This window comes from Eublepharis macularius, chromosome 7 (assembly GCF_028583425.1).
Source record: "Eublepharis macularius isolate TG4126 chromosome 7, MPM_Emac_v1.0, whole genome shotgun sequence".
Lineage (NCBI taxonomy): Eukaryota > Metazoa > Chordata > Lepidosauria > Squamata > Eublepharidae > Eublepharis > Eublepharis macularius.
The window spans coordinates 142,944,248-142,959,190 of record NC_072796.1 but is presented as its reverse complement, the minus strand read 5'-3'; the positions used below and the strand labels follow the sequence as shown (position 1 = coordinate 142,959,190).

The 14,943-nt window shown below is 48.9% G+C and overlaps 1 protein-coding gene across 1 annotated transcript; it reads left to right on the top strand.

The window, feature by feature from the left end:
- Window positions 1–457: 457 nt before the first annotated feature.
- LOC129334025 (fucolectin-like) lies at window positions 458–10,547 on the top strand. Its single transcript, XM_054985949.1, has 4 exons — window positions 458–560; window positions 8,664–8,961; window positions 10,121–10,197; window positions 10,465–10,547. The coding sequence occupies exons 1-4, from the start codon at window positions 458–460 to the stop codon at window positions 10,545–10,547; spliced, it is 561 nt and encodes a 186-aa protein (XP_054841924.1).
- The last annotated feature ends 4,396 nt before the right edge of the window (window positions 10,548–14,943 follow it).

Genomic DNA, 14,943 nt, shown 5'->3' with positions numbered 1-14,943 from the left:
TGGCAGAGGCCAGGAGGTGGCCCAGAGACCCAAATGGAGGCCAGATGGGCCACAACCGGGTTGGCATCTCTAGCAACCTTGCCCTCGTGCCTCAAGACATCACAGGGTTGCGACAGCAGGGCGATGATGGATACAGGGGAAAGAACCAGTTGCCGAGTGGCAATTATAAAGATCTGCCCCAGCGCACGGCCCAGGCCAGGGGTGGGAAAGGGGGCCCATGCCCGCCACACACTCCCCACCCGCTTGAAAGCACAGGCCACTGCCAAGCACAAACAAGGCAGCGGACAGAATGCTTGGGAAGAGCAGCCAACGACCAGGGCACTGGGGGAGACCCCAAAGAGGGCCATCCAGGAGCATGCCGCATGGGGAGCAAAGGGCATGACACCCCCCCCCAGAAAGGTGGAATAAGGTGGAGAAAAGGAAAGTGCGCCTGCCCCGGGGTGTCTGGTGATCAACAATGGGGTGCCTCCCCATGGCCCAGCCGTGTCACACCCCTGAAGGCACCGCCGAGGTGTGCCCCAGTACACCCCCTGTGGCAGTGGAGCAGGAAGGGGCTGCCAGTATGGGGTCAAGCATAGAAGCACAGGCTGCTACCCTCAGGTCCCCAAGCAGCCCCTTGGTGTGCACCTGCCTGACCCCAGTGTCCGTAGCAAGCACCGCCAGATCCTCCAGGCACCCAGCAGCCATGGCCACAGATGCCTCCAGCCCCACCGCCGTGCACTGCTGACGCCAGGACACGGCACCCCTCCACTCACAGCAGCCCTCCAGCCACTCCTGCTTGATCACCCCCCACGTGGAAGACAGAGTGGGTGGGACACCTTACATGGCTCATCTGGAAGGGGTCAGAGCACAAAGATACTCCACGACACTGGCAAAGAATGTCAAGGAGATGAGGCTGGGGGCGGGGGCGGGGAATGGAGAACAGCAGCTCAGTCAACAGGTTGGGAGACTGCCCACCCCAAGAGGACGCCTGGCGAGGCTAGCCAGAATGCATGGTGCCTAATGGTGACCGAACTGCCCCTCGTGATGATGAGGGCCACGGCAGCATGCTCCACCCCCAGCCATGCCCATGCGCACGAACCACCGGCCTTGGGTGTGGGAGCCAGCTTGGTCAGGCCAGGGCCCCGCCTTGTGCAAGGGGAACGGGAGAGGGAGGTGCAGACTCAGGGGCTGGGACCGCTGGATCCCTGCCCCTGTTTACCTGTCCTCAGATGGTCGCCCCTTCAGCTTGAGTCTCCAGATGTGAGGCACCTGGAATGAGATGTTAGCCACCCAGTTTGCGCTTTGCTTTCCCCGTTGGGTGTCAGTGCTACGTGCTCCCCCAGTAGTGCTAAGTGTCTTAGGCTGCATGCTCTAAGTCCACATGGTAGAAAACTCTGAGACACTTAGCAGAGTCCCATACTAGCCCAACCCCCTGCCCAGTGCAGGATGAGCCTAAAGCATCCCTGACAAGTATTTATCCAGCCTCTTCTTGAAAACTGCCAGTGAGGGGGAGCTCACCACCTCCCTAGGCAGCTGATTCCACTTTTGAACTACTGTCCACTGCTGGGGCAGGAGGCGATGGGCTGTGGCCCAAGTCCTCATCCTGTGTTCCCCTGGGGCTTTGGGGCAGGGCTGCGACTGTGGGGTGTATTTGGATTTCTCCTTGGCATGGGCACCTCTGGGCCATACCATCTTTTTTGATGCCAAAAAAGTGTGTTCCTGGGTTGAAACAGCAAAGGGTGCTAAGCTAACTCATTTTGGTCATGCCCCTTACCTTATGTAGTCATGCATTATACCTCGGTGGCATGGAACTTTCTGCTACATCCCACCGGTGGGTGGCCATGATGGGGCTGTGCCAGTGCACCTGTCGCTTATGCCAGGATATCTCTGAGATGCCAGTGTCCAGCAGCTAACCATCTCCCTGAGCACGTTTGTCCCCCCGCCTTAGGACTGCACCGAAAAGAGGTTTGGCCAGCAGCAGCAGTGGCTGGTGGTCACCTAGAACAGTGGCCACCCTCCACATCTCCTCAACTGGTCCACCAGCATGATGCGCCACGCCAGCACCACCAGAATGTCCATCTTGCCCAGCAGAAGCCTGGCCACAAAATACGCTCTCCTGAACTCTTCCCAGGTGAAGAACCAGAGATGGTTCAAGCAGAGAAATGACAGCTCTTTTGGGGCTTGACGGGCAACAATGCAGTGGCTTCAAGGGGGGGGGGGAATGTCCAAGATCCATTTTTATCATAAACATGAAAGACAACAGCTTGCAACCACATGAATAACTGAGACACATAACATGCTTTGAACATTGTGGCCCTTGTAAATGCCCCTTCCAAAAGGGGGCTCTGAAAAGAGGCAAATCCTGCCAGGTGGTGGGGGGGAAAGGCAGGGCCAGAGCATGCACTCGGGGGCCTCTTCTTCCCCTGCGTGGTTTGCAGGTTCTGGTTCTGATTCTTCTCTTCTTCCTTCTCCTGCTGCGTGGTGGATTCCCTGTCTTTGGCTTGGGCCTGCAAAGAAATCAGCAAGGGTATCTCTAGTGAAGCTTCCCCTTCCTATGGGAGATTCTGCTAACAACGGTCAAAAGAGGAAGGACCGCTGAAGCAATACAGCCAGAGGAGCTAGCCGTGTTAGTCTGTAGTTGCAAAATTGTAAAGAGTCCAGTAGCACCTTTAAGACTAAGAGCTGTGGTTCTCGAAAGCTTCTGCTGCAATAAAGTTGGTTAGTCTTAAAGGTGCTACTGGACTCTTTACTATGAAGCAATTCATAGTAGGTACATGGGGAAGGGGGCAGAAACATGCAACAGTCAGCATTTGAGGCAGAGCAGAGTCACCTGGGCTCATGAGCACATGGTCTGCAGCTGCTAGAGGAGGTAAGGGCTTTTTGCCTTTCTTGGCTGTGGTGGGTTAAGCTGAGAAGCTAAGGGTGGTCCTCTCTAGCTTTGGGGCTTTTTGTGTGTAGTTTTGTGTTGATTTGAGTGTGGTTTTGAGGCTGAGTGTGTTTGGGCTTGATTGTGTTTGAGGGTGAGTGTGTTTGTAAGGCTGCTGGGGGTTGCTGGAGTACAAGCCACACACCCCCTTTGTGCTCACCTCCTGTGCTTAGCAGGAAGTGACCTTTTGCATTGAAAAGGCAACTGCTGGGCAGGGGCGCGAGCCTTTGGCGCGAGCCGAAGGGCGAGAGCTAAAGGGCTCTTGGCCTGTGGCTCTTAGCCGGGGGATCATAGCCGTTTTCTTTCCTCTTAGTGTGTTATTCCTAAAACAGAATAATGAAGTCAGAATGCCAGCAGGGGGTTGGGGGCTTTCCAGTGTATTGCACTGAGTGTCACATGTATGACTATCTGCCTTCTGGTCAGAAGTCCTGGATGTGTGCTCGCTGCAAGGAGCTCCTGGTTCTCAGGGAACGAGTACGTACCCTTGAGGCCAAGGTGGCTGACCTGGAGAAGCGGAGACAGTTAGATAGGCACGAGGACAAGATTCTCAGGGACAGGATAGATGTGTCCCACTCTAAAAATGGCAGCGTTCTTGTTGTCAAGGAGAATGAGGATCTTGTGGAATCAGGGCACCGTACTGAGGATAAGGGGAACATGCCCTTAGAAGGGACCTCTTCTTCAGTTGGTGAGCAGGTTTCCTTTCGCATCAAGGAACCATCCCTGGGTGGGGCGGGAGGGAGGCTCTTGGTAGTTGGTGATTCGATCCTTAGACAAGTAGATAGCTGGGTGGCACAACCGCGTTCTGACCGTATGGTGACTTGCCTGCCTGGTGCGAAGGTAGCGGACATTACGCGTGTTATAGATAGGCTGGTAGATAGTGCTGGGGAAGAGTCAGCGGTCGTGGTCCATGTTGGAACCAACGATGTTGGGAAATGCAGTCGTGAGGTCTTGGAACAAAAATTCAGGCTGTTAGGCAGGAGACTCAAGGCCAGGACCTCCAAGGTAGCCTTCTCAGAAGTGCTACCTGTTCCACGCGCAGGGCCAGAGAGACAAACGCAGATCAGGAGTCTCAATGCGTGGATGAGACGATGGTGTAGGGAGGAAGGGTTCAAGTTTGTTAGGCACTGGGATTCTTTTTGGGACAAGCGGGAGCTGTACAAGAGAGACGGTCTCCACTTGTCCCGAGAAGGAACCCGGCTGCTGGCACTTAAAATCAAAAAGGTGGCAGAGCAGTTTTTAAACTAAATGCTAGGGGAAAGCCGACAAGAGATAAAGTGTCTCTGGTTCAGGATGGTTCATCTCAGAGAGATGAAGGGCTAGGTATAACACTTCTACAGGGAGATAGATTAGAGTTGTCAACTGAGATGGAGACAAACAGTGCAGATGACCTAACTACGTCTCGAGGCAAAGTGTGCCGGGGAAGTTACAGGTGTTTATATACAAATGCTAGAAGTGTCCGAGGTAAAATTGGGGAGCTGGAATGTTTAGTGTTGGGCGAATCCATAGACATTGTGGGCATATCAGAAACTTGGTGGGATGAGGAAAATCAGTGGGACACGGTGATTCCTGGATATAAATTATATCGGAAGGATAGGGAGGGAAGGGTTGGTGGTGGGGTGGCTCTATATGTCAGAGAAGGTATACATTCCAGTAAGATTGAGAAGGTAACTGAATTAGATTCGCTTCTGGAAATGCTATGGGTTGAAATTACGGGCCCAAATGGAAACTTAACTGTGGGAGTTTGTTATCGCCCTCCAGATCAGAAAATAGAGGAGGATTATAAAATGATGACAGGATTAAAGATGACTGCTAAACAAAAAAACTGTGTTGTAATGGGTGATTTTAACTACCCACACATTGACTGGGCCAATGGGTGTTCGAATCGGGGGAGAGAAAGTGAGTTTCTAGACTGTCTCAATGACTGTGCTATGGAACAGATGGTTACAGAACCTACTAGGGGAGAGGTGATCCTGGATTTGGTCCTCAGTAATGCTGAAGACCTGGTGAGAGATGTAAATGTGATTGCACCACTTGGGAACAGTGACCATAATGTTATTGAGTACAACATATGTATAAATAGGAAATTGCCAAATAAGACCAACACAGCCATGTTTAACTTCAAAAGGGGTAACTTTTCTGAGATGAGGGGGTACGTGAAGAAGAAACTGAAAGGGAAAGTAAAAAAGGTCAAAACACTTGGGGAATCTTGGAGACTATTTAAAACTACAATCCTGGAAGCTCAAATTAAATATATACCGCTGGTTAGGAAAGGCACAAATAGGTTTAGGAAAAGGCCAGCATGGTTAACAAGCAATGTAATAGAAGCTGTAAAAGGTAAAAAGGATTCTTTTAGGCAGTGGAAAACTAGTCGGAGTGAGGTTGATAAAAAGGAGCATAAGCTGTGGCAAAAAAAGTGCAAGTCTGTGATCAGACAGGCAAAAAGGGAATATGAGGAGCATATTGCAAAGAACATAAAGAAAAACAATAAACAATTCTTTAAATATATTAGAAGTAGGAAACCAGCTAGGGAGGCAGTGGGGCCCTTGGATGACCAAGGCGTAAAAGGATTACTAAAGGGTGATAGGGAAATGGCCGAGAAGCTGAATGCGTTCTTTGCTTCTGTCTTCACTGTGGAAGATAAGAAGTGCATGCCCACTCCGGAAGCACTGACTTTGGGAGGGGTTTTGAAAGACCTGAGTCACATTGAGGTGACGAGAGAGGAGGTTATGCGACTGCTAGATAATTTAAAAACTGATAAATCACCGGGCCCAGATGGCATACATCCAAGAGTTCTGAAAGAACTCAAGTGTGAACTTGTAGATCTCCTCACAAAAATATGTAATCTGTCATTAAACTCTGCATCTGTTCCTGAGGACTGGAAGGTAGCTAATGTTGTCCCCATCTTTAAAAAAGGTTCCAGGGGAGATCCGGGAAATTACAGGCCAGTCAGCCTGACGTCAATACCGGGTAAGTTGGTGGAAACTATTATCAAAAATAAAATTAGTGGGCACATTGATGACCAAAAGCTGATGAGGAAAACTCAGCATGGGTTCTGTAAGGGAAGATCTTGTCTCACCAATCTGTTAGAGTTCTTTGAGGGAGTGAACAAACAAGTGGACAAGGGAGACCCGATAGATATTGTTTATCTTGACTTCCAGAAAGCTTTTGACAAAGTTCCTCATCAAAGGCTCCTAAGTAAGCTCAGTAGCTATGGGATAAAGGGCCAAGTCCTCTTGTGGATCGAAAACTGGCTAATTAATAGGAAACAGAGAGTGAGTATAAACGGGCACTTCTCACAGTGGAGGGTGGTGAGCAGTGGGGTGCCACAGGGGTCGGTATTGGGTCCAATGCTTTTTAACTTGTTTATTAATGATTTGGAATTGGGATTAAGCAGTGAAGTGGCTAAATTTGCAGATGACACGAAATTGTTCAGGGTGGTGAAAGCCAGAGAGGATTGTGAGGCACTCCAAAGGGATCTGTCGAGGCTAGAAGAGTGGGCATCCATGTGGCAAACGAGGTTCAATGTAGCCAAGTGCAAAGTAATGCACATTGGAACCAAAAATCCAAAATATAAATACAAGTTGATGGGGTCTGAACTGGCGGAGACTGACCAAGAGAGAGATCTTGGAGTCATGATAGATAACTCACTAAAAACGTCAGCACAGTGTGCGACTGCCATAAAAAAAGCTAATGCCATGCTAGGGGTTATTAGGAAAGGGATTGAAAACAAATCAGCCGGTATCATAATGCCTCTGTATAAATCGATGGTGAGGCCTCATTTGGAGTACTGTGTACAGTTCTGGTCGCCACACCTTAAAAAAGATATCATAGCACTGGAAAAAGTACAGAGAAGGGCAACTAAAATGATTAAAGGGTTGGAACACTTTCCCTACGAGGAAAGATTGAGGCGCTTGGGGCTCTTTAGCCTGGAGAAAAGACGACTGAGGGGAGACATGATAGAGGTTTACAAGATAATGCACGGGTTAGAGAAGGTAGAGAAAGATGTGTTTTTCTCCCTTTCTCACAATACAAGAACTCGTGGGCACTCTATGAAATTATTGAGCAGTCGGGTTAGAACAGATAGAAGAAAATACTACTTTACACAAAGGGTGATAAACACATGGAATTCGTTGCCACAGGAGGTGGTGGCAGCTACAAGCATTGCCAGCTTCAAGAGGGGACTGGACAAATATATGGAGCAGAGGTCCATCAGTGGCTATTAGCCACAGGAGATAGATGGTATTCTGTTTGTGGGGAGGTGATGCTCTGTTGTCTTGGTGCTGGAAGGAAGGCAGTGGGAGGGCTTCTGGTGTCCTGGCCTCACTGACAGTCCTTTAGATGGCACTGGATTTCTAGCCACTGTGTGTGACAGAATGTTGGACTGGATGGGCCACTGGCCTGATCCAACATGGCTTTGCTTATGTTCTTATGCTTATGTTCTTATGAGGCAAGAGATCTGTGAAAACCCCACCAGGGGTCGCCATAAGTCAGGTATGACTTTAGGGCACCACACATGCACGCACGCATGCGCACAACACACGCACGTTCTTATAAGACTGTCTCTAAATGACCAAGAAATGAGCACAAGGAAAGGGCACTGCATAGTCAATCAAGACTGCAGAACTATAAATATGAAGATATATTTGACAAAATCCAAAGGGTGTGCTTATGGTTGCAAGTATAAAGTTTTTCTTTTTCCATTTGGTCGCTCATGGGAAGGGGGGGAGGGTAACATAAAGTGGGAAAGGTTGTATTGATGTAGGATTATGTTAATGTAATGAAAGTGATTATGTATGGCTATGTAAACAAAGACATCAATACAATTAAAAAAATGGAGGGGAAAAAAAAGACTGCAGAACAACAACCTACTGCAGTACATTTAAAGACATCGTACTGAAATATCATCTAAATATACAAAATCTTTATATAATTGTTAGTAACACACAACATAAGAAATAGGTGACAATAACACAACACAGTCCTCAGTCCTCCGGTCAATTCAAATTAATTCAGAAAATCTTCCATAAATCTCCAATTGGATTCCCATATGCAGGTAAGCAAAGAATCGGCTCCCTGACAATCTGTCCCGTGTTGGAGGCACCAGCCGTGCTGTGAGGCGGTCCCAGCTATCAACAGCTCAACAGGTCGCAAGCTGGACTCCTGTTTCGACGTTGCTTTGTCAAGAGTGTTGAGAACCCGCAATAAAGTCAGACTAGTTCGCAAGACAAAACTCTCATGCAAATTCCTCTCCTCTGCTCCCACCATGGCCACCCACCGGTGGCAGGATCTGCCTTACGGAGCACTTCGTGGTTTGCCTCTTTCTCTGCCTCCTGCTCGGTGGGCTGCCTTGCCAAGCCACGGGGTCCCTGCATGGTGGACAACATTTTAGCAAGTGCATCCAGTACTTGCGTGGAAACCGCCTGGCTACCTTATAAGGCCGCAGAGGCAACCCTAAAAAAGAGCCACTTTCTCCAGAGGAACTGATATCTGCAGTCAGGAAATCAGTTGTAATTCTGGGAGATTTCCAGGTCCACCTGGAGGTTGGCAACCCTTAGGCCTCCCATTGCTACTCCTTGATTATCCTCATGCCCTCTTCCTGACTCCAACATCCCTTGCTCAATAACTCCACTGAAAAGGGGTGGCCCTGTTGCTTTGTAGGTCCCCCCAAAGGCACAGGTGTCCCCTGTTCTTGCCCAGCAAAAGCAATGGACCCTGACCACTTCTCTCCCCTCCTTTTCTCATGCGCCGACTCTAGGTCCCAACTTGGCCAGAGGGCGGCCAACCTCTCAGTCCTCCACATATACGCACACTGATGGGATCTCTGGGATATCAGGCTATGCGGTGGATGGGAACTGTGACGGGCGGTGGATAGCCCGCTCCTGCACTCATACCAATCTTGAGAACAATCCGTGGTGGTCTGTGGACTTGGGCAGAGAATACGCCATCTCCCTCGTGGTGGTAAAAATCCGGCAGGACTGCTGCGGAGACAGAATCCAGGGGGCCACGATCCACGTGGGAGACCACACGGGTGACTTTAGCAAAAGCAGCTTCACGTAAGTCGCACATATGTCGCATTTGCTCCCCCACCCCTTCCCATATCAATTTTAGCTCAGATACGTAATTTGGAAGTCTTCTAAAATGGTGGATTTTACCCAACATTTCAAGGCATATTTTTAAGTGGAATGGGGATTCTAGTCCACATTAGGTGCTGTGAACAGGGGTTGTGTCAGTGGGTGATATGTTATTTGTTTATTTATGTCATTTATTGCCTTTCTCACTGAGACTCAAGGCAGATTACACAGTGTGAGATTGGTACAGTCAATATCAGAACATTTCCATAAACAATGCCGTAGGGTAAATAGACACAAGTTCACAAAGACATAGCACTAGGAGGAATCCAGTACAACATAGTGGTGAGGTCTCTGATTCCTAACTCATTAGTGGATCATCTCAGATCCCCTCCCTACAATACAGCCTCCTATCTGACCATTCGTTTTTGCATTGTTTGTGGAAAGCCCCCGCTCTCCTGAGTCAGGCAGGCTGTTCCACAGGTTAGCAACCACCACAGAGACAGCCCGTGTACGGACTGCCGTCATTTTCACCAATGTGCAGGGTGGCACCTGCAGGATACCCTGTTCGGATGAGTGAAGCTGCCGTGGAGAGATATAGGGAGGGAGGCCGTCCTGTAGGTATGCTGGACCAAGGTTGTGAAGAGCTTTGTAAGTGATAAACAATACCTTGAACTTCACACGGTAACTGATAGGTAGCCAATGGAGTGACTGCAGGATGGGAGTGGTGTTCATGCTCCTGCTCACTCCTGATAAAAGTCAAGCTGCAGCATTTTGCAGCAATTGGAGTCTCCTAGTTAGTTTAGATGGGAGACCTATGTATTGTGCATTATAGTAGTCAGTCTTGACATTACCATAGCATGGATCCGGGTGGCCAGGTCAGCCACGTCAAGATAAGAAGCCATTTTCCAGGCTAGGGAGAGGTTGATGGATTGATCCATTCTGGACCAGATGTCTGTGTGTCAACCAATAGTGCATCCTATGAGAAGTTCTAGCACATTGATGGCCAGCTACACAAGGGACAGCTCTTAGTGATAGCAGCTACGTCAGGAGAAATGTGTAGCTTTGCATTCCCCCATTCCTGAAGACTGATTCATTCAGAATCCATGCCACTGCACGGCTGACCCTTTTTCTCCCCACGTAGCTGTGGAACAATCACATACCTTGAGAACGGATCCCTCAGTACCATTCTCTGCAATGGAGCCCTGGGCCGCTACATAACCATCACCAGGGCTTTTTTTCTGGGAAAAGAGGTGGTGGAACTCAGTGGGTTGCCCTCGGAGAAAATGGTCACATGGCTGGTGGCCCCACCCCCTGATCTTCAGACAGAGGGGAGTTTAGATTGCCCTCCGCGCTGCAGCGGCATGGAGGGCAATCTCAACTCCCCTCTGTCTGGAGATCAGGGGGGCGGGGCCACCGGCCATGTGACCATTTTCAAGACGTTCCGGAACTCCGTTCCCCCACGTTCCAGCTGAAAAAAAGCCCTGCCCATCGCCATCCCTGGCCAGGTAGCCACCCTGTCTCCAGCTGAAGTGGAGGTCCACGGCAGCAACTCAGTATGCCGGAGCTAGAGATCACAGCCCTGTGTTTTGTGTGTGGACTCTCATGATGGCTCTCCAATCAGCTTCCTGGGTGCTCCCTCCGAGCAATTTTCTTTGGACTTCTTTGGCCGTTTGACGGGCCCTGCTCACTAAATCAGGCTGTGAGTTTTCCTGTGACCAAGAGAAATACAGTTGCTGGCTAGGAAAAACTTGGGGATTTAGGGACTCAACATCTGTCTTCGATCTCCATGATAATAACCCCAGAGGGGTTGCTGTGGCAGCAAACTTAATCCAGAAGGCACCTTAAAGTTTGATAGAATTTTATTCCAGCAGCAGCAGCGTCATTTGGTGGACTAGAGGTCACTGCTTCTCTTCCTCTGCCACAGAAAGTGCTGCTGGAATAAACCTTTCTTAGTCTTTGATGTGCACCAAAATCCTCTTCAGGCTTTGCTCTGTCCAGAGACGTCTCACTCTCAGAGTCCCCCACAGGCCGTGTGAGCGTTCCCTGCCCAGTCTTGCACTCCGTAATGCACCACCCTGGGGAACTCTCGCAGGGCATGTTCCTTATGCATGATCCACAGTAGCTTCTGATCATCTCCACAGGGCAAGACTGCCACCTTTTGGAGGTACTAGAGACTCTGTAATTGAATTGACAGCCTGGCCATGTTTGAGTGGTTTGATTTCTCTTGGATCCATTCTAGTACAAGTTTGCCAGTTTGGGGGGGGCTATAAGCTTTTCATGGACCGCCCCCCCCGCCTTAACTTTTACAAGGCTGCCATGCTCCTGACTTTTGACCATGTTGATGCCTTTAAACTGTCTGTATGACCGTGCTGCCTTGAAGAGCTTTGATGATTTTAGCATGATTTTTAATTCTACACATTTTATCTTTAATAAATATTTTGATTGATGCAGCTGAGGATGAATTATCATAAGATTGCAATCTGCATAATGCATGTCTTGTTTGGAAATGGTTTTCCAATTGTCAGTATTTGGGGATTTGGTTGTTCACAATCTCTTTTCTTCAACTTTGGTTTGTTTTTCTGTTTTGGGATTGACTGAGAACACCCCCCCCCCTTGCAAATCTTCATTTGCTTCCTCGTTGGGAGCCATCCATTCAGTGAAAGGGGGGATTCTTCAGAGAGAAGAGCGCAGCTGGGTGCAACGAGCTGGCTCCTCAGGGCCAGGTCCCCTGTGCCACTTAAAGAGCTTGCAAAATAGTAAAGAGTCCAGTAGCACCTTTAAGACTAACCAACTGTATAGTAGCATAACCTTTCCAGAACCACAGTTATCTTCGTCAGAAAGCTTATGCTAGTATAAAATTGGTTAATCTTAAAGGTGATGCTGGATTCTTTACTATTTTGCGACTACAGACTAACATGGCTAACTCCTCTGGATTAAAGAGTTTGGCAGCCCTTCTCCAGCTTTGAAGCTTTCTGACCATTTTCTGACTATTTGGAAGCTTTGGTGGCCTTTGCTTATCATAAGCTTTTTCAGAAAGTTTGCCAATAATGCAAAACTTTGCATGGCTTGGCCAAGGGGAGGAAAAAAGCCATTGCGGGAGCTTCCAGAAGATGGCGATGAATCATGAGTGTTGAAAAGGCACTTCCAAACGCTCCCCTTTGTTTTGGGACCCCTTTGTGGGGGTCGGGGATGGGCTTCTTTCACCTGTTTTGAACAGCTCAGCTCAGCTCTTGCTCAGAGAAGGCAAAGTCACCAAAGACGAATGATGGGAACTTGGAAAAGAGATTTAATCCGAAAAGAAGGACAGTGTCCTTGTGTGTTGAATCGATTGCTGGAAAATCCTTGACCTAAGAAGACCACAAGAAACAATTTGCTAATCGTTAACCAAATCAGCTGTCTTAACTTTGGGCCCTTAAGCACTTCCATTGTTTTTCCAGTCCAAGTGGCTCCGCCAGGCGACTTGTGTTTACTCACCCCAAGAATGAGCCCTTTTCTGGTTCAGGAGTGCAAAGAGATGTGCCTGGGATTGGACATGGCCAGACTGGCCAGGGGCAAGGGGCAGCAAGTACCTCCAGGGGGTCTGGAACAGGAATGCTATGCATTGGCCAGGATGTGGGATGGAGCCAGGCCTGTGTGGCAAAGGGCGCTCCCTCCCAAGGAAGCTGTCCCCCCCACACCCAATTCCATCACTACTCAGGCTAGGGCGAAGGGAGATCAGAGCCCCTTGGGTGGGGCACTGCCTCCTCCTGCCACTGCTGCAGCCACAGAAGGAGATGCCCTGTCTGGTTTGCACCAAAACCTCTCTGTGGCAGGCCTGTGTGCCTACAGAACATATATGGGTCTGCACAGGTACCACAGCAATGAATTAAAAGCCCTGAGGCTTCAGCTGAGAAAAAAGGATATATTACCAGTTGTAAAGAGGCCTATCTGTAGGCTTGCCAGTCCTCCCAGTATGGTGGGAGACCTCCCACTGGAAGGCTTTGTTTCCCGCTACTGCTCCAAGTGGCAGCAAGGGAAAAAATTTAAAAACCCATAGAGTTTACCAATGATTTACTTTACCATGTGTTTTTTTTAACCTACCTTGTATCTTTATGTTACCTCAAACTTTTACCTCAGGAGGGTTCTGATCGCAACAAACACTCCTTTTATTTCCACACACACAGAGAGCTTCAGGTGTTTTTTACTTTACCCAGACCTTTTAACCTCGAGAACACCTTCCGTTTATGGTTTGAATCCCACCACTAATACCACCTGTGAAGTTTTGGCCCCTGGGTGTGACCTCTGTATGGCTGCCTCCCTGACTCCTTCAGGGTTCTCAGAACGTTTTCACTGACACTAAAAGCTTCCACCTAATGTCTCTTCAGTTTGTCCTGTATTATAAGAAGGCTTAGTTATAGATGGTGGTGTGACAGTCAGTGTGTGGGGATGGCTGTGAGGTTAAAAAAAGGTGTCCTATACTCAAGAGGAAACAAGCGTTTTGCTTTACTAGAAGTAGAATTTAACATAAGCATGATGGTTGCAGTGTGTTCGTAGAACCATAGGGTTGGAAGGGACATCCAGGGTCATCTAGTCCAACCCCCTGCACAATGCAGGAAATTCACAACTACCTGCCCCCCAACTCACACACACACTGACCCTTGCTCCATGCCCAGAAGATGGCAAAACACCATCAGGATCCCTAGCCAAACTGGCTTGGAGAAAATTGACCCCAAGGTGGCGATCAGCATTACCCTGGGCATATGAGAAGGGGCCACAAGAACTAAGCACTGGTGTAACCCTTCCTGCCTTCCCTCTCTTCACAGAAGAGGTTCACAGAATCAGCATTGCTGTCAGATGGCCATCTAACCTCTGCTTAAAAACCTCCAAAGAAGGAGAGCCCGCCACCTCCCGAGGAAGCCTGTTCCACTGAGGGACCGCTCTAACGGTCAGGAAGTTATTCCTAATGTTTAGCCGAAAACTCTTTTGATTTAATTTCAAGCCATTGGTTCTGGTCCAACCTTCTAGGGCAGCAGAAAACAATTCATGCCATCCTCTATATGAGAGCCCTTCATGTACTTGAAGATGGTTATCATCATGTTGATAAGGGTATTTGTTTCAGAATAGCTTCTTGGTGGTTTCAAAAATAGTTATATCTTCTTCAGGGTATATTCACAGACTCAGTGACAAAGACTAATTTTCCACACAGTCTTCACCCACAAAATAATTCTTTCCTTTCACCCTCACAGACCCAGGCTTCCACCCAGATTGCCTGACTGAACGAGGCTTTCCCTCTGTTGCCGCGGAGGCTGGGTTCATCCACCAAGCAGAACAGACTTCGACTCTCTCAGGCTTCTGCACAGACTGCCTGAACTTAGTGACTGACGGACTCCTTCCCTCAGGACCACTTTGAATAAGCTTCCGGTCCCCTCTGCCCCCTGGGGTACAGCTACCATCCCATCGCAGCACACTTTATTCACCATCCAGCCCCCCTTCTCACTTCAGCGGTCTGCATTTAGGCTACAGGGACCAATATTCAAAACCCCACATGAATACACAGAAATAAAACACAAACTTATTTACGTGGCCAAACATTACACCACGGAATTTCAGGCGATCCCTAGAGCGGCTCTTTGTCACTTCTGGGTTTAACCCCATGCTTCCATCCCCAGCCCTCCTGCCAGTTGCTCACCTCAGCCTGGCAACTCTAGCCACATGTCAGGAAGCTGGTTTGCAAATTGGCCGTGAAGAATTGGACTGAACCAATTGCTGACAGACCGCCCCCCCCCCAGTAAGAATCAGAAAGTGAAGGAAATGAGATATTAAGAAATTTTTGGTTAAATGTGAGCATCAGGGTCTCTTGCGCATGTATGCAAAGGAATCATTTAGAACAGAAACTGTTCCTTGAAGCAACATTCTAAGGAGGTCTGGAGGAAGAAGGAACAGGCGTAGTCGGGCATTGCTGCAACCTCGCTTACCCCTTTGCTT

What these genes read in the sequence shown, in the direction of transcription:
- LOC129334025 (XM_054985949.1), top strand. Translation starts at nt 458, where the DNA reads ATGGGGTGCCTCCCCATGGCCCAGCCGTGTCACACCCCTGAAGGCACC. An exon ending in GGAGCAGGAAGGGGCTGCCA is followed by an intron (nt 561 to 8,663) that starts GTATGGGGTCAA and finishes CGCCGACTCTAG; the next exon opens with GTCCCAACTTGGCCAGAGGG. An exon ending in AGCCCTGGGCCGCTACATAA is followed by an intron (nt 10,198 to 10,464) that starts CCATCACCAGGG and finishes AAAAAGCCCTGC; the next exon opens with CCATCGCCATCCCTGGCCAG.